The sequence below is a fragment of the Chinchilla lanigera genome, unplaced genomic scaffold, assembly GCF_000276665.1.
Source record: "Chinchilla lanigera isolate Chin_1 unplaced genomic scaffold, ChiLan1.0 scaffold00023, whole genome shotgun sequence".
Classification (NCBI taxonomy): domain Eukaryota; kingdom Metazoa; phylum Chordata; class Mammalia; order Rodentia; family Chinchillidae; genus Chinchilla; species Chinchilla lanigera.
Window position 1 is genome coordinate 1,097,981 of NW_004955424.1, and position 26,778 is coordinate 1,124,758.

Sequence of the window (26,778 nt, forward strand, 5' to 3'; positions counted from 1 at the left end):
CCGCTGAGATCGCGGCGCCGGAGGCCGGGGCCCGCCGCCGGGGGCGCCGCGGGAATCGTGCCCCAGCGTCCGCCGCGTTCCGTGGCTGGGGGTCGGGGCCCTGGGAGCGTTTCTCTTCGTTTTTGTCGTCTCCCGTCTGGAAGGCGGGACGAGGAGGCTGTGCGCCTCCGCCACTGCAGTCCCTTCCCCTGCCACCCGGACCGGCCCCGCGGTGCCCCTGCCCCGCCGCGGGGATGGCCCGCAGGTGACCGCCGCCCGCGCGCCCGCTGCCCTCCCCGGCCCGACGGCTCTCCTCTCCCCGCTCCACCTTCCGGGCTCTCGGGCACGAGAGAGGAGACACGCCAGGGAAGATGTGGCTGAAGCTTTTTTTCTTGCTCCTGTATTTTCTGATCCTGTTTGTCCTGGCCAGGTTTTTTGAGGCCATTGTGTGGTATGAGACCGGCATCTTTGCCACCCAGCTGGTGGATCCGGTGGCGCTGAGCTTCAAGAAGCTGAAGACCATTCTGGAGTGCCGGGGCCTGGGCTACTCGGGGCTGCCCGAGAAGAAGGATGTCCGGGAGCTGGTGGAGAAGTCAGGCGAGTGCCGGGCTCCCCGGGTGCCTCCCAAGTGGGCACGGGGGCGATCTGTACCTGCGCGCACCTTGCTCCGCCTGCAGAAAGACGTGTCTGCAAGATTAAGCAGACTGCGAGAAGCTGCCCCGGGGGTTTTGGTTTCGGCTTTCGCTTTGCTTTGCTTTGCTTTGCTTTGTCCAGGTATTTTTTGAAGTACTTAAACTGTAGTAGCTTTGAGAGGGGCCCTGAAATTATTTGTCAGAAATGTCGGTATGTCTTTTTAATGTAATTTTTAAATGACAGTTTGAAAGTGTAGCTTTTCAGCGTAGTTCACTACATTGAGGGATTTTTCTCAAAATTTGGGAAAGCCAGACTGGAAAGCATTGTATATCAGTTGAAATTCATAAAAACACAGGAGAAATACTCCAAAACGTAGTCTACTTAGCCATGATTGTCACTATAGGAATAACAAGCTGCTCGCCGGGGAAAAACATTAGAATACTCAATACCAAAGAGACTTTTGGGCCAGAGAGTTTTAAGTTTGGGTAGGGTGTACACTGTACAGTATTCACTTTGGTGAAAATAGTTGTCTTGATGTGAATGCCTGCCTTGTTTATTTTGAGCTTTTATTTGTCGATTGAAATTTTTTTGTATTTTGAATGTAAACTTTGGTCATGTGTCATAGGCACCCTGTATCAGTTAATGGTTTGAGGGATGAATAGGATTGAAATAGCGCTCTGACTATGTGTAATGCCTTGAAAAAATGTATTTACAGTAACTTGGTTTGGAGTAAGTGGGTGAGAAGTACAATTTTTTATACTGCTGGACAAAGTGTGTCTTTGTTTAGATGTACTTCCTGAAGGAAGAATGTAATTTGAGAAAGGCATTATGGGTTGCTGTAAGAAGCGGTTCAAACTGATCGTTTTTGTTGTTTCGATTCTGTTAGCCTTGTCTTTTACAAGACCATTTTTTTCCTTCTTTAGTACCCTATAGCAATATAGTGTCATAGACAAGGAAAACTCCAGCAGTTTAAAACTTGCCCATTTGTAGCTTAAGGGTTATAACACTCATATCTTACTACTAAGGTGAAAAGGAGCGCTTTCTGCAAAAGTGATACTTTTTTCTTTACAGAAAATGTGAAATCATGTATTATTCTTGCCCCTTGTGTGCTGCCTGGTTTATGGTGACTTTTAGTTCCACCACACGTGGGAAAATGGAGTAGCTAAAGTAAAAAAGATCTCTAATAAAAAAGCTCTCTAGGTTTAGAAATGAGAAGTGTCTTACCTTTGAAAGCCAAGTCATTTTTCATAGTAGAACGATTTTATCACACTTTTTTGGGGGAGGCGTGGAGGGTTTTGAGACAGAGTCTTCCAGTGTTTTTCAAGGTGGCCTTGAATTTACTGTGTAGCCCAGGCTAGCCTCCAACTCCAGGCAGTCTTCCTGCCTCAGCCTTCAAGTGGTGGGATTACAGGCATCACCCATCATGCCTAGCTCACATTTTTTTCTTTTAAATTTGTCCTGTGTCCTATTGCCTTCCTTTTAGCTTAAAAAATACTTGTCATACTGAATGTACCAGTAGTCCACATAAAATCAAAGAGTATACACACCCCACAAAAATATGGCTTAGATCAGCTATTGTATAGCAGAAAGCGTAGATATAGCAATTTATCTGTAAAATTTATTTGTTGTGAATGGTTTTGCTGTTACAGTGGTACAGTGCAGAACTCAATGGTACAATAGCAAAATTGAAAATAATGTGACGCGGATACAAACTCTTTGCTATAAATCAGTGTATTGAGAATGGTGTTTATTTTGAAAAAGTTCTAACCTCCAAGTGGTACAAACCTTGTTGCTATTTTAAGTTCTTTTAACCCATTTTTAAATCTTTTAACATCAGAACCTAAAAACCATATTATTTATTTGGGTTTTTTTGTGGGGGGGTTCTTTTTGAGACAGGGTCTTGCTATGCAGTTCAGGCTGGCCTTGAGCTCACTTGGTAGCCGAGGCTGGTCTCGAACTCCTGCGTCAGCTTTGTGAGTGCTGGTATTACAGGTGTGTGCCACCATGCCCAGCTAAACCATATTGTTTAAAAGATCATGTGAAATTTGAACTTGTCATACATAAAACTGAATAATTAAATGTTGAACGTAGTTGTACTTGCCCAGTTACTCAGGAGGCAGAGGCAGGAGGACCCCAAATTAAAGGCTAGCCTGGGCAAGTTAGTGAAAGCCTGTCTTAAAAAAAAAGAAAAACATTCCCGAGTGTGGTGGCACACCTCTTAATATCAACACTGAGGAGGGTAAGGCAGGAGGATCCCAAGTTAAAGGGGAATCTGAGGTACAGAGGACTTGCCTGGATTACATATTGAGGCCCTGTCTCAAAAAGTGAAAAAAGAGGGGCTGGGGATTTAGCTCAGTGGCAAAGCGCCTGCCTGGCAAGCGCAAGGCCGTGAGTTCGGTTCCCGGTACCGGAGAAAAACCAAAAAAAAAAAAAAAAGTGAAAAAAGGGCTGGGGATGTACTCAGTGCCAAGGCCCTGGATTCAATCTCCAGTAACCTCCCTTGGACAACCAGAGCCTCCCCCAAGTAAAAAGGGCTGAGGAGGTAGCTCAAAGTTCCCTCAGGAGCATTAAAAAATAAAAGAACAAAAACTAATTAATATTATGGCTTTTTGGACTGCTACAAATTCAATAATTTTTATTAAATTATGTGATGGCTGGGAGTGGTGGCATACATCTGTAGTCCCAGCACTTGGGAGGCTGAGGTGGGAGGATCGCTACAAGTTGAGGATCGCTACACAGTAAGTTCAAGGCTAGCCTGAATTACATAGTGTGACCCTGTTTCAAGAAAAAAAAATTATGTGATATCCTTACTAGAATATAAGGTCTATATTCTGAGTTGCATTCTTGCCTTTTTTTTTTTTTTAATGTTTGCCTATCACATAGTAGGTTCTTACATATTTATTGAGTGTATAAATCTTAAATGAGTGTATTGTAGTGCTCTTTATAGAGTGGAATAACATGATTCTTTATGGTATAAAATGGAGTTAATCATTCAGGTTTGGAGCATGAGATTTTTAAAAATCTTACATGTTTTTTCCTGTCTTCAGGTGACTTGATGGAAGGGGAGCTCTATTCAGCTCTCAAGGAAGAAGAGGCGTCTGAATCTGTTTCTAGCACCAATTTCAGTGGCGAAATGCACTTCTATGAGCTTGTAGAAGACACAAAAGATGGCATTTGGCTAGTTCAGGTATCAGAAACTGATTGTTCTTGATAACTTGAGAACCTTTAAAAGAAATTACTTTTACCCAAATAGTATCTGGGTGGTGACCATTCTGTGTACTTGTGTCATGTTTCTTAGGCATAACTCAGTTCTGAGCGGAAGAGTCTAACGTCTTCCTAAGGAGGTTTTCGCAGACCAAGATAAACAGATATTCAAGAGTGGAAAAGGGAAAGTTGCGAAAAAGGGAATGACTTTTTTTATTTAGAATCAGCAGAAACAAATCCATTTCAGTTGTGGGATCTACATTTGTGTGAGAAACATACTCGTATTCCTTTTGTTTAGTGATATGCACTGTTTCTGTCAGTTTTTAACTAGTTTTGAGTTCGGCAGCTCAAATAATTTTTGTGCCTAAGAGGAAAAACCTAAAATAAAAGTAAGGGAGTCTGTGTATTCAATAAATAACCAACTTTGTCTGTAGGGGCGGAGCTATTGTGGACAGGGGTAGGAAGTGCCCATTATTTTGCTTATGACTGAAATAATTTTTGACGAGTTCTTATACCAAAACTGATTTAAGTAGTATATTAGAATTTTAGAGCCATAAAGGCCCTTAAAAATTACCTTTTGTGAAAAAAAAAAAAAAAATTACCTTTTGTGCTTCTCGAAATATGGTCTCTGGTGAATGAGTAGGCACACATTATCAGTATATTCTAATGTAAATTAAAATCATGTATACTGTATTATATCGAACATGTCATTTTCTAAATATTGCTTAAGAAAGTTAGTTATTTAAATTTTTTTTAATTTTAAAAATAAAAGGAGGAAAATACTAACAGACAGACAGACAGATTTTTACAAAATAGCAAAGGATCAGTACAGACAGTACAGAGTTGGAAACAGTGTGGTAGGGAATTAACAATGCTTGTTGTATTACATATTGATATCTTCAAAGTGGTTTCTCATGAAGTTATTTAAATTTTTTAAATGTAGTTTCACTTTTTTCTTTTCTTGAGACAGAGTCTTAATATGTAGTTCAAGCTGGACTCGAGCTGGCAGCAATCCCCCTGCCTCAGCCTCCCAAGTGCCAGGATTACAGGCGTGCACCATGAAGCCTGGCTAAAATGTGGTTTCACTTAAAGTAACATATCAAGTTAACAGCATGAATGTGGCTAAAATTAAGAACATGGTGTGTGAACAGGTGAAGTTTGGGAGTCATATCAATCTAACCCTTTCTAGGGTGCTGAGAGGTGATATAGCTTGCCATAGGCCATGGGTACAATTGGTAATATTGAACTAGGATAATAACCTAGGTCCCTTGATTTTTTTTTTTTTTTTTTTTTGTCCAGTGCGCTGATTATTTCACTCAAAGACAGACAAAAGTTGACTTAGGGTATGAAAATTAAAATAGCTTCTTTGTATTTCTTTCTGAGAACAAGGACTAAAAAAATAGGTTTTTGAAAACTTCGAGTTCCAAGACCTTAGTTGAAGGCCTGGCACTTTCACTGATTTGCAGTGTGATTTTGAATAGATAGGTTTTCAGTTGCACTTGGCCTGAAATAAATACATCTACACCTAAGGAAGATGAAATAATCCTGTAGTCCACTATGTATGTGGGTTGAGGTTGGGGAATTCTCATGGAGCTTGCCTTAAATATCAGTGGTCTTTCCTTTATTGTAACCTTCCTACCATGTTTGAATTTTACCCTCCAGAAAATCTAATTCAGTAATTTTTAAGTTTGGGAAAGGGAGAACTCGTGTTTGTATGGGTGTAGTCTATTCATTATCCGTTCAAATTTTGGTTTATTTCTGTTAATTGGTATTGAAAAATAAGCTGTAGCTTCTTTAAAACTTTAATTTCCAAACTAATTGTTCCATTTCTTTCCTCTGGAATTTATTTCTAATAGTCTGGTCAAGAAATACCTATAATTTTAATTACTGAGATTGAGTTCAGTAGCCCGTGCTGGAACTCTGTGTTCATATATCTAAATGTCTGTGCCCACATGATTCACCCCGTGGAAACACAGGTAAAGATGCATCTTGAAACTTGGAAGAGACGTGTCAAAAGCCCAGGAATTCTTTCATACATACGATGCTGACTGAGATTAGAAACATTGAGGGTGACTAGTTAATAATGTATTCTTGGCTAACAGCCTGTTTTTAATGTCTTATTAAAGCTATCCATGGATTAAACTCATGTAACATGTGACAAAATTAATAGTTTATTCAGTAAATATGGGTGTGCCAGGCCCTGTTCTGGGCCTTGGCGGTGTACCGGGAACAAACACCGGGCTTAGTACTTGTTCTCTTAGGCAGCTCACGTTCCAGCTGGGAGATGCAGACACCAAAGAAATGAATATTTGATATAATATCACTTAGTGGAGTGTGCTAAGAAGCAAAATGAACAGGATGAGGAGACGGAGAATGGCAAGGAATTCTCTTGTAAGGTGATACTTGTTGAAGGAAGTAAGGAAGACGTAAGCATGAATGTTAGCGTTATAAATTGTAGTCTCTAAATTGTATTTCTTTGAAAGTGTTTTTAAATCTCATAGGTTGAAAGACACCTAAGAAAAAATAGAATGTATTCATTTGGTTTTCCGTGTGTGAGAAAGACATAGGACGCATACTTCATTTTCCCAGTGACCCTTAAGGTTCACCCGCATCACCACCAGCTGGATTGTGTCCCCTGAGGCCAGCGGCTTTCCATCTGCCAAGTGGCCGGTGTGGGCTGCAAGAACAGTCCCTAGCAGGACAGCTGAGCAGAGGGAGACTGAAACCCTGCCCTTGGCTCTGTGAACTCACTAGCTAAGCTGATCAGCACAGATACCTGGTTTAAGCACTAGAATTGTTTTTGTGTTTTGGGTTAAAACTATATTTAAAATTGAAAATATCTGTTTGAAACAGAAGAGAAATATTCTGACTGTTGTTCTTTCAGCTTAGATTATATTAGTCTAATCTATTGTAAAGGGTAACTTTCAAGAATTCAATTTTTAATAATTTGAATGATTCTTTTTATTTTATAGTACTGGAGAGTGATCCCAGGGCTTTCACAGTGAGCTACATCCTCAGTCCTTTTTTATTGTTTATTTGAGACAGGGTCTTGCTAAGTTGCTAAGGAACCCGGGCTGGGCTTGAACTTGCCATCCTCCTGCCTCAGAGTGCTGAGATTACAAGTGTGCGCCAGCATGCTCAGCTGTTCTTCATTTTAAAATAAACTAATTTGTTTTCCTTCTCTCTAAGAGGAGTGATGCCAATTCAGCCTTTAAATTGCCAGGCTTTCCCACGTCTCCTGTATTCTTCACTGTGTGAGGTGAACCGAACTGCTTTCAGTTTCTGAGGTAGCAGCATACATGGGACATTTTTGCCAGTAAAGAACACTATGTAATCCATGAAGAACCCAATTTTTTTTCCTAACAGTTCTTTCTGACATTCTGAGTTTTCCTTCTGTGTTCTAATATAACGGTTTACCTTTCATTAGTTATTTATTTTAAGGTTTTGTAGGTTCTTTGATTCTGCTGCTACCTGTCTTCTTGGCGTCATGTATCGAAGACTTGGACAGAGAGGGAGATGCACAGCTGATAGGCTTCTGTAATGGGAAAGTTAGCATAATTTGTGGATTTTACGGATTTATTCTCTTAACATTTCTATTTCTCTGTTTTGATTGTGAAAAAGAGAGTGTGTGCACGCGCACGTGTGCACACATACATCTCTGGTTGTGGGGATTGAACCCAGGGCCTCACACTTGCCTGGCAAGTGCCCTAACACTGAGCTACATCCCCAGCACTGTTCGGACTGTTAGCTTAATTCATGGCGGACACGTTTGTTCCCTACCAGCTGTAATAAGGAATCTAAAGTGACTGGAATTGAGGTAACAGGGAAAAGCACTATAAAGTCCTGGAAAACTTTGGTCAGTATTTGCTGAAATATTACGTTAATGCAATTACTATTTGGCTGATACTATTAATGGCTGACTTTAAACTTACCTTTTTGCTTAGACTGTGGTTTTGTTAGGGCAACTCCAATTTATTTCTTTTTTACTGCTACTCTAGAGGCAAAAAGCATGGCAAGCCACTTTATCTGTTATAAAAGTTTTAGTGAAAAACTTTGTATTTAGTTAAGAAGTAAGCCAGTGAGAATACTAGAATACTAAAAATTAAAATGTTTATTTTGCCAGTCACTCATCCCCATTTTTAATGATTTTATACAGTTTGCATGTGTATATTTAAGTCGTCCACAGTTTCGAAAATAGACTCCTGTTAAAATTAAATATTGAGAAGTGCAGAAAATATAGCACAACACTCCTTTTGTTCCCACTGCTATTTAATTAAGCCTCACTAACATCGCGTGGGATTAACAGTGTTAAAAGGGATATGCCAAATGTTCTGATTAGGAATAAACTCCACTTCTAAGAAGTGCCAAAGTGCATTTTTAAATGCACTGAATGGGGTGTGTTTATGGCTCATTGGGGTCAGGAACACTAACGTGCAGTTGTACAGCAAAATACTGTTTTACACTAGTGTTGTCCAGAAAATACTCTAGATGACAGTTTGCTAAAGAAGGGACTTTTGTTATAATGAAATAAAAAAGGTAGAGTCTTTCCTTTAGGGATTCTTTGAGATCCAAAGTAACAGGAATGAGCTACTAAATTGTAAAAAGCTGAAATAGTTTAATTATCTATTGAACACCTAGATGAGATGAGCGAGGTACCGCATTAGCTGCAAAGAGTACAACGGTGAGCCAGTATGGGAATGCCAGGTAGAGCGGCGGACACCCTGGGAAAGGGAACGGAAAGATTGCTTCACTTCTAGCCTGTCTTGCCAAGTCTGTTCCAGGCCTGGAACTGGAGCTCCACTTCCATCCAGTTCTTTTCTAGTCTGAAACTATTCTCCACAGAAGGAAGCCTCCTTCCCAAACCAGCAAGGATGGTGCCCCCTTTAATGAGACCAGCAGTGAGGATGCTACTCAGAATGGTGCTTGCCTTTAAAATACAAGCTATACGTCTGGGGCTCTAGTAGTGTGACACAGGCTTTGTGTATTTTATTCTGCCATGTGACTCAGCCAGATGAGTTATTTTGTGAAAATACTGACATTTTTATAGTGGCCATTTAATTAAACCTCTACCAAAATTAATTTATGCTAGACCATCAGGTGAGTCTCATAACTGTGTAGGACATTGGACAAAGCAATTTCTAGTTGCATAAACTATTGAGTCATATTAAATGCTTTCATGTAATGCCCAGGTGGTTTTTCACTTTAGTGCAGCTCTCAGTCAGGGATCCTTAAACTCTTCAAAAGCAGAAGGTAGGACAGACTACTGAGTAAACAAGACCGGGGAACTGAACATGGGCGCGCACCTGCTCCGGAGATGCTCACCGCTCTCTTCACTCAGTCCTCCTGTCTTTGCCAAAGCCAGGATGGGCCTAGAAACAGCCTGCTCTCATTCGTCCTCCCTTTTCTAATATTAGAGCGCTTATGAGTCTAAAATACACCTGTGCAGTGAACAGGATCTTCGCTGAAAGACACCCCAAGACTTAGGGCCCTGATTACACTGACGGACATCTCTTAACTCCTTGAAGCAGTTGTCAGACACAGACCCGAAATGTTTGGGTTATTTGCATTGTGCTCAAATAGTGGAAAAATAATCTGAAAAAAGTTCTTGAGAAGTAAAAAGGACAGAGAGCAGGGAGTGTGGTGATAAGACGGCACCAGGACTTACTAATCTCCCAAGGACTCTGAAAAGTAAGGTCAAGATTTCTTTAATAACGTGACCAAAAGAAGAACGACCATATTGACTCTGCTGTGGCAGCAGGGGGAAAGGACAAGACAGCCTGCCCTGCTCGGTCTCCCTGATTCTCGGTAACCCTCACACCTTCGGACCACAGGAAAATGTAAAAGCCAGAGTCTTACTGGGTAGTGTAAGCTGTGTGAACCTCTTCAAAAGGAGCTTTCTACTAAGATTTTTTCATCTCAAACTGCCTTCCTGGTTATCTCAGCTATCTGAATATTTTTGTAAGGACTCATAGCTCCCTCAGTAAGACCACTTCTTTTCATTAAAAAGTACTGTCAGAACCATTTGCTTAGTTGGTTGCTCTAAATTGAGTGTACATGCAGTTATAAGATGCAACATTTGCATGTATGCCTCTGTAAGTATGAGGATGGTACCAGCATATAGCAAGGGTTACTGAAGACAGTTATCTGTGACCGCATAAAATGAACTTAAAGTCACTTGGCCCTGGCCATGTGCCTGCTATGTGCCTGCTACCTCTGACTTTCCTCAGACTTCCCAACTCAGAGGCTGCATACAAGGTAGCATCCTCCCCTCTTGCAGGGAGTTGACTCTTGGCATTCATTCCACAAACCCATCTGGAACATTATTTCCTGAGGCTTTGTGAATATAAAAATAGTCCTTCCTGCCAGAAAGATCAGGGCCCTCAGAGTATTGTAATTTTAGATTGAATAGCACTGTATCAGTAATACAGCATTTATGAAAATAAACTTGGCCTGTAAACCCTGGACTTAAAATATCAGATAGCTTCATGGTGACTTTAGACATTTTTGGTTTTCCTTGAAATGCCATTAGTTATTTTTGTGTTTTTGTTTTTAATATTTACTAGATTTTGTTTTTAAAGGGTGAAAGATTTATACGATCTGGAGAAACCAGAGTATGATTTTGTTTTTAATATTTTACTAGAGTCTTCACTGAAATTTTTCTTCTTTTCAGAGCAGGAAGATTAGGGGATAAAGGGAGAAAAAGGTATTAAACTATTAGAACAGATGACAGTGATAGTTGAAGTTGTTACATGTGTATTTTGAAGATCAGTTTTTCTTAAATTGAGTTTATTGGTACATTTTAGGTATACATAATCACATTTATCATAGGTAGTTTGTACCTATACATAATACATCTTGATTCTTTTTTTTCCTCTTCCCCTGCTGTCTGTTCTACCCCTCTTCCCCTCCTCATTTATAAAAGCTTTTTTCCATTTTTTCTGAAGGTCAGTTTAGAATTTTTTCCTTTTTTTGAAAAATCTGTTCTCCTAGTCCTGTGTTTGAAAGCTATTTGCAAATTTGAAGTAAAGGCTCAAGAATGTAAAATTATTATGATTGTTATTTTTATTTGTTAGAATCTTTCATGACTGTAAAGGAAAAAGCCATAGCAGTAGTAGTATTGATTTAGTCAAAGTATAGCTTAATAGAAAACATTTTTGACCCTTGACTTCATAATTATGCTTTTAAGAAAAATGAAATTTGAACTCTTGAGAATTTTTCATGAGCTTTATTTGGATTATTGTTTACAGTTTTCTTTTCAGAGCAAAGAGAAATGACTCTTAAGAGCCATTTTCTTCCTGTGCAACTTAATTCTAGAGAAAAGGCCACATGTTCGAGAACATAGCTTGTTTTTTTTTTAATTGTGATTTCCCTTGTTTTTGTAACTGCCAGAGTATGGGAGTTTCTTGTGCTGTATTTGGTGTTTGAAGACTTTAGTTGGACAGTTGCCCCTTCTGTAATATTGAAATAATAATATGGTATAGTAACAACTGGAAACAATATCTTTTTCAAAAAAGTAAAATTAAACTATGAATATATGTGGTTGGTAATTAAAGTTTCTTTTTTTATTTTCTTTTTGGGAGATAGGTCATAGCAAATGACAGAAGTCCTTTGGTGGGAAAAATTCACTGGGAGAAAATGGTTAAAAAAGTGTCAAGATTTGGAATACGCACAGGCACTTTTAACTGTTCCAGTGATCCCAGGTAAGTGGATTGGACAATTGTTAGAACTTGAGTCTTGATCAGAATCCTTCTTGTTGAATAAAGAGTGTGATATTAGAAGCCTGCTTGAACTAAATGCAAATCATAATGTTCAGCACACTGTTACTTATGCAGGTGCTTGATCAATCATTTTTATTAAACTAGCATTTCTTGGCTTTCTGAGATCTCTTTCTCTCTGGCTCTTCTGTGTTCTTTCTTTGTGGGATGTCTTGTAAGAGTATCCTCAGTCTTTTTTCTTTTTTGTGTCAGTATTTTCCAGACAGCTCTAGTCACTGCTGATCTAAATCTTTTCTGGTACTTCTGACCTCTGGTTTGCATTCCCTTGCTCATGTCCGTCTAACCCTCAGCTGTCTCTGCATATGTCTTTCTTCCTAAAATCTAATTCCCCAGATCACATTCATCCTGTTTTCTTTAATCCCATATTTGTGCTTGAGATCTTTTTTACTGCCTTTTACTGTTTTAAGTTTTATTTCTTTACCCATTTTCTTAGACAAAAATCCTTGAAGGCATTTTTGTTTCTTTGCACTTCAGTATCCAGTCTGTCACATTATTTTTTGTTTTATTATTCCATTACTTCTTTGAAATGCTTTTTTTATTGTCATTCCTAATACCACCAAATTATAACTTACACTGTGTTATCCACTGAGTTATCCATTTGGTGAATATTTAACAGAAAATGAGCACATTGGGCATGTTTTGTTTCATGCAGAGAAGACATACGACATATGTAAAAAACCATATGTCTCAGGCGGGTGTAGTGGCACTTGTCTATAATCCCAGCACTCAGGAGGCTGAGGCATAAGGTTTGCTGCAATAACTTATTTCCATCCTTCATTTCCCAGTGAACTTACCCTTGAATCTGTTATCCTCAGATCAAGTTTTGGTGGAAGATCTTTTATTCCCCACTGATGGTATTATAATACAAAAACAAATAATAGCAGTGATACTTGGATATTTTTTCAGGTCAAGCTAAAAGTCAGTATCAATATTACTGTTTTACTGAAATATATTCAGGCTTTATTTTTTAAAAATCAAGGAGACTAATACATTTCAAGCACTAAAGTTTATAAATATATTAGGAAATGCCAAAAACAGATTTTAAAAATGCAAAAGTTAAACATATTATAGTCTAATACACTGTAATTGTTAGATAACAGTAAAGAATTAAATACAACAGAAAATGAAGATAATCTTCTAACGTGGAAAAATGAAATAGATGTTTTAGTGTAATCTTATAAAACAGTATATCAGAACTGTCATCATTAAGTAGATTTTAATGCAGATTTTTCTAGCTTTTATTTTGAAAAACTGTTTTTGTACTAGCTGAGGAATGGAAAAGAGATACATACATGCTACCTCCAAATATGTTTCTCAAAATTGTTCGGCTTGAAATAATTCCACTTCTTATTTATTGGTTAAGAAGTCTTTTTTGAAGCTGGGTATGGGGGCACATGCCTGTAATCCCAGCATTCAAGAGGCTGAGGCAGGAAGTTCGAGGCCCCATGAGTTCGAGGCCAGCTTGGGCTACATAGTTCAAGACCAACCTAAACTACATAGTGACACTTTTTTTTGCAGGGGAGAGGTGGGGGTTCCAGGAATTGAATTCCTGACCTTGTGCTTGCCAGGCAGGCGCTTGTACCCCTGAGCTATATCCCTGGCCCAGCAACACTCTTATCTTTAAAAAAACAACAAAACATCTTTTTAAAGTAATGTTTTGTTCTTACTGTTAATTGTAGTTATAATTCTTTGTTATTAAAAAAAAACACCTGCACTGGGGGTGTAGTTCAGCAGCAGAGTGCTTGTCTAGCATGCATGGGACCCTGGGTTCCACCCCCAACACTACAGGAAACGAAGCTCTTCTTGTTTCCTTCAGTTTCATCACAAAGGTGATTTTGGTGTACAGTGACTGTGAGTCACTTTCAATATTGTTGTGTTCCTGTTTCCTCTTTTGGAGAGCCTCCCAACTAGAGTATGAACTGTTCTTGCCATCAAATCGGTGCTTAGTCAGGGTTATTTTTTGTTTTTTTTCTTTTAATGACTAGATATAGACAAACAAAATGCAAAGGCAGGGAGAAAAGTATTCAAAATTTCGATGAAGGTGTAACTGCACAAAGAACAGTGTCATTCAGGAAGTGATATTTAAAAATTGAATCATTTTCTTGTTGTCAGGTTTTTTAAGAACGCCAAAACCTTGTCATCTGTGGGCCACGCTGCTTTCTTTCGCTGTAGTCTCTTTTGGGTGCTTTCCTGCTTTCCGATGTGTCACTCCACTGAGAACGTTCAGGATCACTATTTCTGGGCAGCTTCTGACCCAGGACAGGGGTAGCAGTTTTAATTTCTTTCCCAGTGCTCCCAGCAGGGTGGCATCGCTTGGCTCTCACACTTACTCCTCAACCAAGAGATCTGTTTCAGAGGGCTTTTCTTGCCAGGTCCACAGTCTGCTCTTTTTCTGGAGAAAGTAGGAGGTGAGGTGGTATTTATATGTGTGTGTGCAGACAGGGGTTGTTAAGAGAAGACTGAGAGTATGGGAATTGTAAGAGCTGAGAGGAAGGCAAGGGTTAGACTGATTTATGGTAAGAATGACAGGTTGTGAGGGGCCATGGAATAAACAGGAAAGCTACAGAGGCGAATGAAATGGCATTACCTAAACAGACGCCAAGGTAACTTTTTAAATCTCACTTGCCACACCAGAAACTGAAATACCAAGATGCACTAGCCGTATTTCTTAGCTTTTTAAAACTTTTCGTGGATCTCAGAAGGTCTCTAAGAGCTCAGTAGGTTTACTTTTAGGAACTAGAGAATGAAAAAAAAGAACTAGAGAATATTTTCATGATGTTTTCATTAATTGAGTCTTCAAAAAATTCTTTTTTGAATTGTCATTAAAAGTTGTTATATTGATGTAAAGTAATATAACATTCTTGGAAAATATTACATTTAGTCCTCATTTTTGTTGAACAGTGGAAATTAAGGTTAATATGGTAGCCGAGTGTGGTGGTGCATGCCTGTAATACCAAAACTCAGGAGGCTGAGGCAGGAGGATCACCACAAGTTTGAGGCTAGCCTGGGCTACATAGACCCTGTTTGGGGAGGGTGGAAATTAGTATGTTAAAAAAAATTAGCATGTCATACTATATTTGTGTTTTGGATTTCTTTGGATCCGTGTTTAGATAAATATATATTAGTAACGGTGTTTATGAGAGGTTTCTTTGCAAATCTTGGAAATAAAATTTAATTTGAAAGATGCATGATGCCATAAATAGAAGTAAGACATTTATTTATATGCATTTGACCTATTGCTTTTTTCTGGTGAGGATAAAAATAGAATTCATATCAGTGAATTGTTTGTGTTGGACAAATGTAGTGTAAAAGGATTTGAAGATTCTGTATTTTTTAGAACTATATATTTTTCAAATCATTTAGTTGAAACAAGATTGATGTTAATGGAATATATCTTGCTAAGGGAGTGAATTTATTCAACAAAAAACGAAGAGTTGAGTCTGTGATTCTGAGTCACTAGATAGTTTCCCAGGTTATTACTAGCCTTATCCTTGAGATGTAACACATTCATTTATCTTAAATTATGCCACAAAATCTGTAAGATAAAATTAGTAATGTTCCACAAAACATTATACCACATATGTCAAGACTTTCCTGTCTGATCATATGAATGTATAATGTGCTAATTTAATTTTATAAAAATATAGTCTGTGCTTATTAAGTATAACATGTATGAATTTTACATCAGTATTGTGAATTAAGAAATCAGACATTACTATTCATTTACAAATTTGTATACACATGGTAGGTTTTCTGTTTTATAACTTTATTGAGGTAAATTTTATATACCATAAAATTCCACATGGTAGGTTTGGGAAAAGAACATTTATTTTAAAGCAAAGATAGTTACCATAACAAATATCTCCAGGGTAGTACAAATAGTTGTTTTCATTTTTTGGTATTTTTCATCACCTGATTCTTTAGAAGGAGATGGCTATTTCAAATCTCATAGCAAGAACCTATCCATTTCCAGAATGACTAGTGTCATGGTCCTACTGAATAAATCTAAACAAATGACTTAGTTAAGTTAAATTTTAGTTAACTAACTTAGTTAACTAAAAGTTACTTTTCAGTTAAATTTTATTTAGTTAATTAAATTTTAGTTAAGTTCTACATACTCTGCTATAAAATGAGGATCATTTTTGGGCTGAATACTTTGTTTCTTCTTCATGGTCTTCATTGAAAAGAGAATATGAAATAATGGGACTTGTGGACCTCTTTTCTGGGTTGGTGTTTGTGCAGATTGTTTGAAACAGTGCTTGATTGTCAGGCATTGTGGTAGATGCTTGAGTTATGAGTTAGCTTTTTATCACTGTGACCAAATGTCTACATAATCACCTTAAAGAAAGAAAGGTTTACGGTGTCAAAGGGTTCAGTTCATGGTTAGCTGGCTCCAAAACAGAAATATCATAGCAGGCAAACATGGTAGCCAGGAAGAAGAGTAGGAGGGAAAGAGCCAAAGAGAAAGGAAGGAGCTAGAGACAAGATAGATCCTTCAAAGGCATGACCCTAGTGGCCTGATTGTTCCAGCTGGGCCTCAGTTCCTAATAAACCTATTCAGCTGTGAATTCCTCATAGAATTAACCCATTGATGAGGTCACCATCCTTATGATCCAGTCACCTTTGTAAGCCCCACCTCTGAGCATTGTTGCATTGCCCAAAACATTGGTCTTTGGGAGACACTGTATTTAAACTATAATAGTTAATAAATGGTAGGGCATGTCATGTACCCTCAAGGATCTTGCACCAATTCAGGGATTCAACTTGTAGGATAACCTATTTGTTTCCCTGTTCTCTGCCTATCTGAATTTTAGCCATCCTTCAAGATGTAAACCTTTCGTGAAGATTTTACCTGCTCAAATTCCAAATGTTCCCTTCCTTTGAACTTCTTTTGCATTATTTAGAAATGAAATATATAATTTTATATTTGTTTTGTCTTTTTAGTGGGATTTTAAATTTCTTGTGAGAAGAAATTATCTTCTCTTTATTTTATTTATTGATTGATTGTCTTTTTGAGACAGGGTCTCACTATGCAGTTCAGGCTGGCCTTGAGCTCAGTTTGTAGCCCAGGCTGGTCTAGAACTCGGCAATGATCCTCCTGCCTCAGCCTCCCAAGTGCTGGGATTACAGGCGTGCGCCACCACGCCCAGCTATTTTTTTTTATCTTATCAGCACATAGTATAGTAGTAGGTACATAAGAGACGAAATACAGTATTCGCTTATTCCTCTGACTCAAAAGATTTTTCAAGATATACTTTAAAACAATTTTTAACAGAAACAGAAATATGAAATTACAAAAAAAGAGCTTGCTGCTTCTCCTTTGCACAACTACCAAGCTCTGGTCCTGCTTTTTGATTATTCGAAGTCATATAGTTTGGGGGAGATGGTACATAATGGATATAATTCTTTTGTCAGCTAACACCTGTATCTTTCAGGTGTTAAGGAAACTTATCAGGGGTGCTAAGCTGCATGTCAGCCTAGCCGTTTACTTACGGTTTGCTCTCTTACAGATACTGCAGGAGAAGAGGCTGGGTACGATCCACACTCATTATGTCTGTTCCACAAACAAGTACTTCTAAAGGGAAAGTCATGCTTAAAGAGTATAGTGGACGTAAGGTTGAAGTAGAGCACATTTTTAAATGGATAACTGCTCATGCAGCCTCTCGGATCAAAACCATTTATAATGCTGAACATCTGAAAGAAGAATGGAACAAAAGTGATCAGTACTGGGTAAAAATATATCTTTTTGCAAACCTTGACCAACCGCCAGCTTTCTTCTCTGCATTAAGTATAAAATTTACTGGAAGAATTGAATTTATTTTTGTTAATGTGGAAAATTGGGACAACAAAAGTTACATGACAGATATTGGTGTATATAACATGCCATCATACATACTGAGAACTCCTGAAGGAATTTACAGATATGGAAACCACACAGGCGAATTTATATCCCTTCAGGCCTTGGATTCTTTTTTGCGCTCATTACAACCTGAAGTAAATGATCTGTTTGTTTTGAGCTTGGTTCTAGTTAACCTTATGGCTTGGATGGACTTATTTATTACTCAAGGAGCTACCATCAAACGATTTGTGGTTCTTATAAGCACTTTAGGGACATACAATTCTCTATTAATTATTTCCTGGCTGCCTGTGTTAGGGTTTTTGCAGCTCCCTTACTTAGATAGCTTTTATGAATACAGCTTAAAATTGTTAAGGTATTCCAATACAACCACACTGGCTTCGTGGGTAAGGGCAGACTGGATGTTTTATTCTTCACACCCAGCCCTGTTTCTCAGTACGTACCTTGGACATGGTTTACTAATTGACTACTTTGAGAAGAAGAGACGGCGCAGCAACAATGATGAAGTCAATGCCAATAACTTGGAGTGGTTATCAAGTCTGTGGGACTGGTACACCAGCTACCTCTTCCACCCGATCACTTCTTTTCAGAACTTCCCTGTAGAATCTGACTGGGACGAAGACCCTGACTTATTCTTGGAGCGGTTAGCTTTTCCTGACCTTTGGCTTCACCCTCTGATACCAACTGATTATATAAAAAACTTACCAATGTGGCGATTTAAGTGTCTTGGAGTCCAGTCTGAAGAGGAAATGTCAGAGGGTTCTCAAGATACTGAAAATGACTCAGACAGTGAGAACACAGACACTTCTAGCAGCGAGAAGGAAGCATTTGAAGATAAACAAAGCAGAGTTCACAATTCTCCAGGAAGAGCAAGTCACTGTGGTGCCGAGGCTTGCTCATGTGCCAATAAGTATTGTCAGACCAGCCCGTACGAAAGGAAGGGGCAGTCCTACGGATCCTATAGCACTAGTGAAGATACGGAACCTGATTGGTTAACTTGGCCTGCTGATATGCTGCACTGTACTGAATGTGTTGTTTGCCTAGAGAATTTTGAAAATGGATGTTTGCTAATGGGGTTGCCTTGCGGTCATGTGTTTCATCAGAATTGCATTGTGATGTGGTTGGCTGGGGGCCGACACTGTTGCCCTGTTTGCCGGTGGCCTTCTTACAAGAAAAAGCAGCCATATGCACACCAGCCCTTGTCAAATGATGTCCCATCTTAACCATGTGCAATTTGTCCTTTATAAGCTTTGGGTACCTTACAGCTTGCCTTTTTAATGTTAGTCACATGTTTTTGTGGTTTGAAGTTTTAGTTTAATGTTAGTGCAGTGACAGGAAATACACATTATGCTAATGTTGATGACTGAATTTATTTGGTTGCCTTGTGTGTCAGTTGAATGCATACTTAATTGTAAAAATTTTATTTACAACATTGGAAATTCAGAAGTTAATGTTTTTTGTAAGCACAAAAGAAGTATGATAGAAATTTATCCTAGCAAAACTTTACAAAGTAGGATCAAATTCTTATGGAATTGAGCTGGTTTCTTATCCTAAATGTTTCCTCCCTTTTTACAATCTCTGTCCAGCACCTCTTGGTTAAATAATGTATGCTCTGAGATATGAAATTTAAACAGACCTATGAAATAAATTATTTTAAAACCAGAAGATTACAGGTTTCCAATGTTAAATTGTTTTTGATAAGGTTGATGATTTCTATTAATTTCACAGGTAAGACAAACATAAGTTCAGACTCAGAGAAGAAACTAGAAGGTAGAAATTATGTTGTTGACACTGGCCAGAAGTAATGTTAATCTTCCTTTTACTGTGGTTACCTTTGATGGGAGAGAATTTCATGGAAAATTTTTAGTAAGTATTAAATTTATTAGTATTTAGCACATTCATTTAAATAAAATCAACTAACCTTTTAGCTACACGTAGATATCTTTGTGCTTTGCCTTTTAATTTTAAAATTTCGAAACTAGAGAAAAGTTGGAAACAATGCAGTAAACATCCATTTAATTCACCACATTGAAATTTACCTCTGCATATTTTAATCTTTCTTTTTTTAGATAAATCATTTTTCTGATCCTTTTGAAAATAGATTTGAGTCATCATGATGCTTCCCCATCACCATATTTCCTAAGGATAAGGACATTTTCTTACATAACCACTGTACCCTTATTACACCCAAGAAATTTAACACTGATTCAGTAGTATCTAATATACAACCTATACCCTTCAGTTGCTCCCAAAGTGTTCGTCTTTATATCATTTTATTTTGTTTTTATTGTGAACTCAGGTTTGTGCATTAGGTTTAGTCTCATTTTCAGAGTACTCACCATTTTCTGTTTGTAAATGTTGCTATTAATAACATTTATGAGGAGTAAAAGCCAGTTGGCTTATAGAATGCTTCACAGTCTGGATTTGTCTTATTTCTTCATAATTAGATTTAAATTAAAAAGCATTGCCTAGGTAATACTCACTTCCATTTCTATGTTGTAAGGGGGCCCGTGAGATCAGTTTGTTCCATCACTGGTGATGCTAAATTTGGTTAAAGCGAGTACCTGCCTTATCTATCCATTTTAAGATGCCTTTTCACTATAAGAGGAACCCTTAACCAACGTGAATACCCTGTTCCTCATCTCAGTGTTTTTAACATCCATTCATTATTTTTTGAATCACTTACTAATAAGAGTTGTAACATGGGGATTTTCTGGTTCCACCATTCGTTCACTTATTTGCTAGCACTTTTTTATGAAGAGCTTTCCATTTTCCACACTTTGAATATGACTGTGGACTCAGATGTTTTTTAACGTTCCATGTGTTAAAGCTCATTCTTTTGGATACTCAGATAATACCAAATTTGGCTAGTAGGAGTGCTTCTAACTCTGCTCTGATACTGTTTTGATAGATCCTTTTCAGTCTTCATGCACTTTCTCATTTTTTGATGGAAGGTGTTCAACTTTGCTTTGTATTTTCCTGTCTCAGCCTTTTAATCAAGCTTATCTTCTTTTTTTTTTTTTCAAGCTTATCTTCAAAGTATGCAAGTTTAATAGTAGACTTTAAAAATCATTATTTGACTGCCTTCCCATAAAAATAAATCCTTAATTGACTTTTCTGGTAAGAAAATGAAATTATTTCATTTTGAATTGCTTTTGGGGTACTGGCAAGCACTTCTACTGCACGGCATGTTGTGCCTTATTTTGTAATGCTAATGGAAAACATACTCTTCAACTTACATGGGGTTGTGATCCAATAAACCATCATAAATTGAAAATATGGTGAGAAATGCATTTAAGACCCCCAATCTCAGGCTGGTGGTATAGTTCAGTGGCACAGCACCTGCCTGGCAAGTGCAAGGTCCTGAGTTCAATTCCCAGTACCAAAAAAATAATACGCCCACTCTCATGTCCTAGAAACAGCACACTAGAATGTGTTGCATAGCTACAGAGATGGAGCTCACTGATGCTACCCAGTATTGGCAGAGAATGTTGTACTACATGTTGCTAGCCTAAAAAAAAAATCAGAATTAGAAGTACAATTTCTGTTAAATGTGTGTCTCTTTCAAATCATTGTAAAGCCCAAAAAAGGAAGTCAAGTTGTAAGTTGGAAACCGCAGTAAGGACCAGCAGTTACTGACTTTTATTAACACTTGAGAGCTTTTAAAATAGTAACCACAAGCCAGGTGTAGTTGTGCAGGCCTGTAATCTCAGTGCTGGGGAGGCTGAGGCAGGAGGATTGCCACATGTTCAAGGCCAGGTTTGGCTACATAGTTCAAACCTAGTCTGAACCACAGAGTGAGACCCTTCTCAAAAAAAAAAAAAAAAAAGTAACTGTAAGCCGTACTCCTCATGTTCTGATTCTCCTTTTGAAAAAAGAGCCACTTTTTTTTTGTTTTGAGACAGAGCTGCTATGTAGTTCAGGCTAGTCTTGAGCTCATTAGGTAGCCTAGGCTGGCCTTAAGCTGGGTTCTGCCCTTGGTTCACTGCTCTTTTCTCACATTTTCAACAGTGACCCAAATCCACACTTCTAGCAAAGGCCCTATAGTTTTATATGCAGCTATTTGCTGGATAGCTCCTCTGGGCTGCTTTTTAAGTATCACAAGTTTTTCATTCTGTCTCCGCACCCCATCTTAAGGTCCTAAGTTCAGTCAATGAGGGAGAAATGCATAATTCATCATGAAATGTACACAAAAGTACAGAAATACTAAGGACAATTAACCTTTCTAAAACATCCCAGGGCACACCACAATTTGGAGACTTAGCTGGGTGGGAGACAAACCCATTTTAGCACTGGCTGTCCAGGCCCTTCATAGCCTGTTCCTGTTTACCTCCTACACTCGCCATATCACCCCAACCTGCTTGTCACTCCAGGACCATGTTCTGGTTTTTCTCCATTTGGTGCTTTGCTCTTTCTACCTGGTGGTATTGCCCCTTCTGCTCTGCTTTGCCTGGCTACATGGAACTTTCTCCCTAAATTCTGCACCCTGCTACCCATCCTCTCCTTCACCAGGCTTACAAAGGGACAAAGGTATTTACATACTAGACATTCACATGCTTCTCCAAAGTGATCAAACAGCATTACCAACAGTGGATCACACATGGATGTCCTTCTGAGTCCCACTGGTACCTTGTACGTACCTGTCATACTTGGAGCATCGAATTGAAACTACATGTGTCATTTTAAAACACAATAGAAATTGTGCTTTATTCATCTCACTAGAGTGCGTGGCATAAAATGGGAAATTGCCAGATTCAGATCTTTAGGTGCGCTTACCTCATCCCTTAACTTTTAAGCACAACAAATAATGCTTTTGTCAGATTTCCTGGAGGTGTAGAACTGAAGGAAAAACTCAAGGTTGACAAGCTCCCAGCTTCGTGCTTGAAAAGAAAGTTTAATTTCTTAGACTAACCTGTTGGGTTTCATGAATCATAGATCCCAAGTATGTGGGCTTTGTAGTTACTGAACTCTGTGGTTAACTGGAATGGCAATGCTCTGTTGAAGAGTTTTTCTTTTCTTGTATGAATCATTTCATGCTCTGGATGATAAGCCCCCCGAGGTCAGGAATAATGCTATAATTTACTCATTTTTAACATTATAGATCCAGTATAGATGCTCATTAAATGTTGATCTGAATTTTAAGAGTATATTTTAATTTTGTCTCCATTTTATCCAACATTTTATTACCTATCTGATGTAGGTGGAACAGATAAAGCAAGAGATTATATTTTTACTACTTAGTAGTACCATTAGTGACAAAGATACCAATATTTATGGTCAGCTCCAAGATAAAGATATTAATTTATTTCCCCATACATACTTCTTTTCATCTATTCCTTAGATTATTTGGGAGCCTCCAGATTATTATTATGATCTTTTTCCTTGCTGTCCTGTGTTTTTGCACTTGGCCATTTTATTACTCCTTAAAACTCTACCAAAGGGCTATTATGTACACAAAGGTGAAACATTGGGTCCTCCTCCTACTGGACCTGATTAAAACTTTAGATAGTACTGAAATTTAATTGTTAAAATAATATTTTGAGCCATCTGTTTTAATCATTCTTTTCTCGTTCTTTTGATAGCAGTACTTCTTATTGATCTATGATCATTTTGGGTAATCTGTAACATTTTACCAGCTTCTGATGAAAAATTTTATTGTTTCAGTAGACCATTTCTTTTCATAAAAAATATCAGTTGGAATCCAAGCAATCTTGACTTAATAGATGATCAAGAACTCAAGACAATTGGGATAATAAGATGTGACTAAGACACAGCTTTCCAATTTCTGTGTCTTCAGAACCCAGAGAAAAAATTCAAGTAGGAAGTAACTTTATTTTTTTTTTCCAGTGCTGGGAATTGAACTCACGACCTCGCGCTTGCCAGGAAGGCGCTGTGCCACTGAGCTAAATCCCCAGCCCCTCCCCCATTAAGTTTAAAAGATATGTCAGCCCATCCAAGTTGGCTGTGGCCTCTTTGTAACCTCCAGATACGATCCTATCAGAGCTTTTTCTATCGTATTTTTACTCTCAGAAATGAATGCATTTATGGAAGAGACAACTAAAGGAACCTGCCCTTTCTTTCCTCAAGCATCCGTTATGCTGGTGCAAAAGTGCATACTTGATACTGTCAATTTCTCTTAGATTATGTGCATGATGGGATAATAGGCTTTTTATGTGTGATGTTAAATAATGATACTTGAATACTTTCACTTTTTACCCCCAGTGCTAGGGCCTGAACCCAGGGCTTTGCTTATACTAGACAACTGCTCTACTACTGAGCTACACTGCCAACCCTTGGATACACTTGTTTACTCTATTTTAAAACACACTCTTAGTATTGACATGGCGGATACCTTACTAAATTTATAACATTTATCTAATAATGAAGAACAAAAGTAAGCTTAAAATAGAAACCCAAAGAGATGTCAAAGTTGGGCACTCACATGTTTTCTTATTCATGGAGCATCTGTGAGGCAGATGAAAAGACACTCAGATGCTCTGTCAAAAACTTACTTTTACTATGCATAGAACTTGAATGAGCTTGGCTATTAACTTCCCAGTCTCTACAGTAAAAACTGCATGTATGGAAGCTATGGAATAGTGGAGAAGTCTGCTAGAGGAAGGTCAGCCAAAGAAAGGAGGTGTTCCTTCTATCCTTACAAGAAAACTAGAGAATTGACGCCTTCACCCTCATGGAGCCATGGATGCCGTTAGCTCTAGACTTAAGAGGATGTCACTAATTTTAACAAAAGGAAAAGTTTTTACTTCCTGGAAAACTAATTTTGTGGACATTATGTTAGGAGAGAAATCTTGCTCCATGACTTTCTTATAAAAGGTTAATGCCCAGCAGTCTCACCAGTTTTGGCATAAACCATGAGATCAATAGTATGATATAAAAATGACTTACACACAGCATATTTTTAGTCAGTGTCACTAATGTTACAAAATTCTACAAGCTCTTTTGTGTTTTAAGAATTCCAACTATGTGTTGATGATGGAAGGTCTGGTGACATATTGCCACACATAAATTATTTGGAATTTTTGTGAAGACCTTTCACAGAGACAAAGTAGTACGGTTTCAGACAGCAAAGAAATGAAAATGCTGGTATTTTCAGGGTGGTTGGTTTTCATCACTGAAGTCCTCTGTCTTTATTTTTACTTAATTCTGAGCCAAGTGGCTGAGCAGCAGGTTTCTGGAACAAAAATACCTCAAGCTGACTCTCAGCTTTGTTGCCAGAGAGTTTTTGTTTTGGTTTGGTTTTTGGTTTTTGTTTTGAGACAGAGTCTCACAGTGTAGTCCAGGCTGGCCTCACACTCAGTGATCCTCCTGCCTCAGCCTCCCAAGTTCTGGGATTACAGGCATGTGCCACCACGTTTGGCACATTGTCAGAGTGTTGAGTAAGACATATATTTCACAATATTATACGCAGCAATATGTCAGGCTTTTAAAACTGTATTGTGTAAATTATTTGTACTGGACTTGGTATACTGTGATAAATCTTTGTGTAGTTTTGCTGTGAAAGCACCTCGCTTTATTTGCAGAAGAAGGGAGAAAAAGAATATGGCTCTTCCAGTTTTCCTGCTTAAAATAATAGAATCTGAATGTCAGAAGATCTGAAGGTGATTTAGTCCAATCTTCTGCCTTACATTATTGATATCCCTGTTATGAATTGGCATACTCCTCATCTAACAAAAGGCATAGTACATTTGCAAAAATCTATAAACATTCCACCTGCCCGGATCCTCCGAGAAGCATGCAGTGAGATGGCAGCACAGCAAGAGCAAGTACTGAAAGCTCAAGTCTGGACAGTTTGCTGGATACACTCTATGTCACCAGCTTCAGGAAGGAGCAGAGTCAAGCATTCATCTCTTGAAAAAGCTAGTCCTAACAGAACCTACCTTCTTTGAAATATGATATATCCATTATTTATCAAAGTGGCATATACTTAAATAAGGTTTTTATTCAGATGGAAGCCTCTACACTGTAAGGCATTAAAGACTGTTCTCATGAATTCAGCACTAAACTCATTCCATCGGCCTGAACATCTCCAAAAGCGGGAGCAGGAGACATGACCGCAGCTTTGTTCCATTTCAGCCAGGTAGATTTCCTGCTGTTCTGAACGAGGACGGGTTTACAGTCTCCGCTGTATCTCCATCACTGTGGAAAGGATGCGAGGTCACACTCCACAGCGAAGGGCGGCTCACAATACAGCACAATACACACCAGATTTGGTTATATAGGAAGGAGAAAAAGAACATTTTACAAATTGCCAAGGACTGGGAAAGCCTGCAGTAACCCTTTTAGTTGCATTCCTTTAACACCAAGCAAGGGTGTATCTAATTCACTCCTTCTGGGGAAATACACTTTCTAAAAAAATATGCTCTTTGGTAATCAGAAACCCAGAGTTTGTTCAAACCACTTAAAATTTTTTAGCCAAGGAGAATGTGGTGTTAAGTACAAGCTGCATTGTCTCTCTGAGGAGTATCGCACAGTCTGAGTGCAGCACTGTTGTTTTCTGAAATAATATTCCTATGATGAGACCCGTATGTGGGGAGTGGAAAGGCTTTTGATGTTTCATGTTGTATGTTAGTTGGCTAAAAAGTAGAGAACTGGAACAAAAAAGGATGGGGCCAATGGACAGTACCTTCATTATTCCTTTTTTAAACACTTTCAGCCACCTAGGAAAAGTATATTGTTTTCCCTTTCTCTAAAGCTTTTGCTAAAAGGCAGTGTATCTCTAGAAAGATAGAGAAACATCAAATAGGCAGATTGTTCATGTATCACAGAGTCAACTCACTCATGTAACCCACCACTCAGAAACCGAACAGTGGCCACATTCTGGATACCTCCCTCCGTCATATCCCAGTCACTACACTACCCAGTGAGATTTCTGCGATAACTTCTAAAATCAGAGACTAGTTTTATTTTTTAAGTGTTCTATAAATGGGTTCATATAGGATATAGTCTTTTGTGTGCAGTTTCACTTCAAATTATATTTCTGAGGTTTATCTCTGTTATGTATGCCAGTAGTTTGTTCATGTTCATTGCTACATAGAATTAGTTATGTGTTGCTTAATGATACACATCCCGAGAAATGTTATTGGCGATTTTGTCGTTGCATGAACATCTCGCAGTGTACTCATACAAACTAAGATGGCTATAATGTCACTAGAAAATATAATTTTAAGGGACAACTATTGTATATGTGGTCTATCATAGACTGAAATGTCATTTTGCAGCATATGACTTTATTGTATATGAACTTACTACAATTTTGTTATCCATTCTATTGAGATGGATACTTCGCTTATTTTGTGTTTGGCAACTATA

At 38.3% G+C, this 26,778-nt stretch overlaps 1 protein-coding gene and 1 long non-coding RNA gene across 3 annotated transcripts in view; one reads left to right on the forward strand and one right to left on the reverse strand.

The window, feature by feature from the left end:
* The window catches only part of Rnf103 (ring finger protein 103), a gene marked incomplete at its 5' end in the record, with an annotated part of 63,287 nt that continues 36,509 nt past the window's right edge, over nucleotides 1-26,778 (forward strand). The window contains 4 exon segments of one of the 2 annotated variants that reach the window (XM_005385393.2): nucleotides 1-576; nucleotides 3,660-3,799; nucleotides 11,401-11,516; nucleotides 17,102-19,864. In XM_005385393.2, coding sequence (XP_005385450.1) covers nucleotides 351-576; nucleotides 3,660-3,799; nucleotides 11,401-11,516; nucleotides 17,102-18,671 — 2,052 coding nt within the window. In that variant the 3' untranslated portion in view covers nucleotides 18,672-19,864. 2 annotated transcript variants of the gene reach the window in all.
* LOC102016289 lies at nucleotides 12,523-17,174 on the reverse strand. The gene is made up of 2 exons (XR_261020.2): nucleotides 17,085-17,174; nucleotides 12,523-13,983 (listed from the first exon to the last, which is right to left on the reverse strand). It is a non-coding gene; the product is annotated as an uncharacterized LOC102016289 (long non-coding RNA).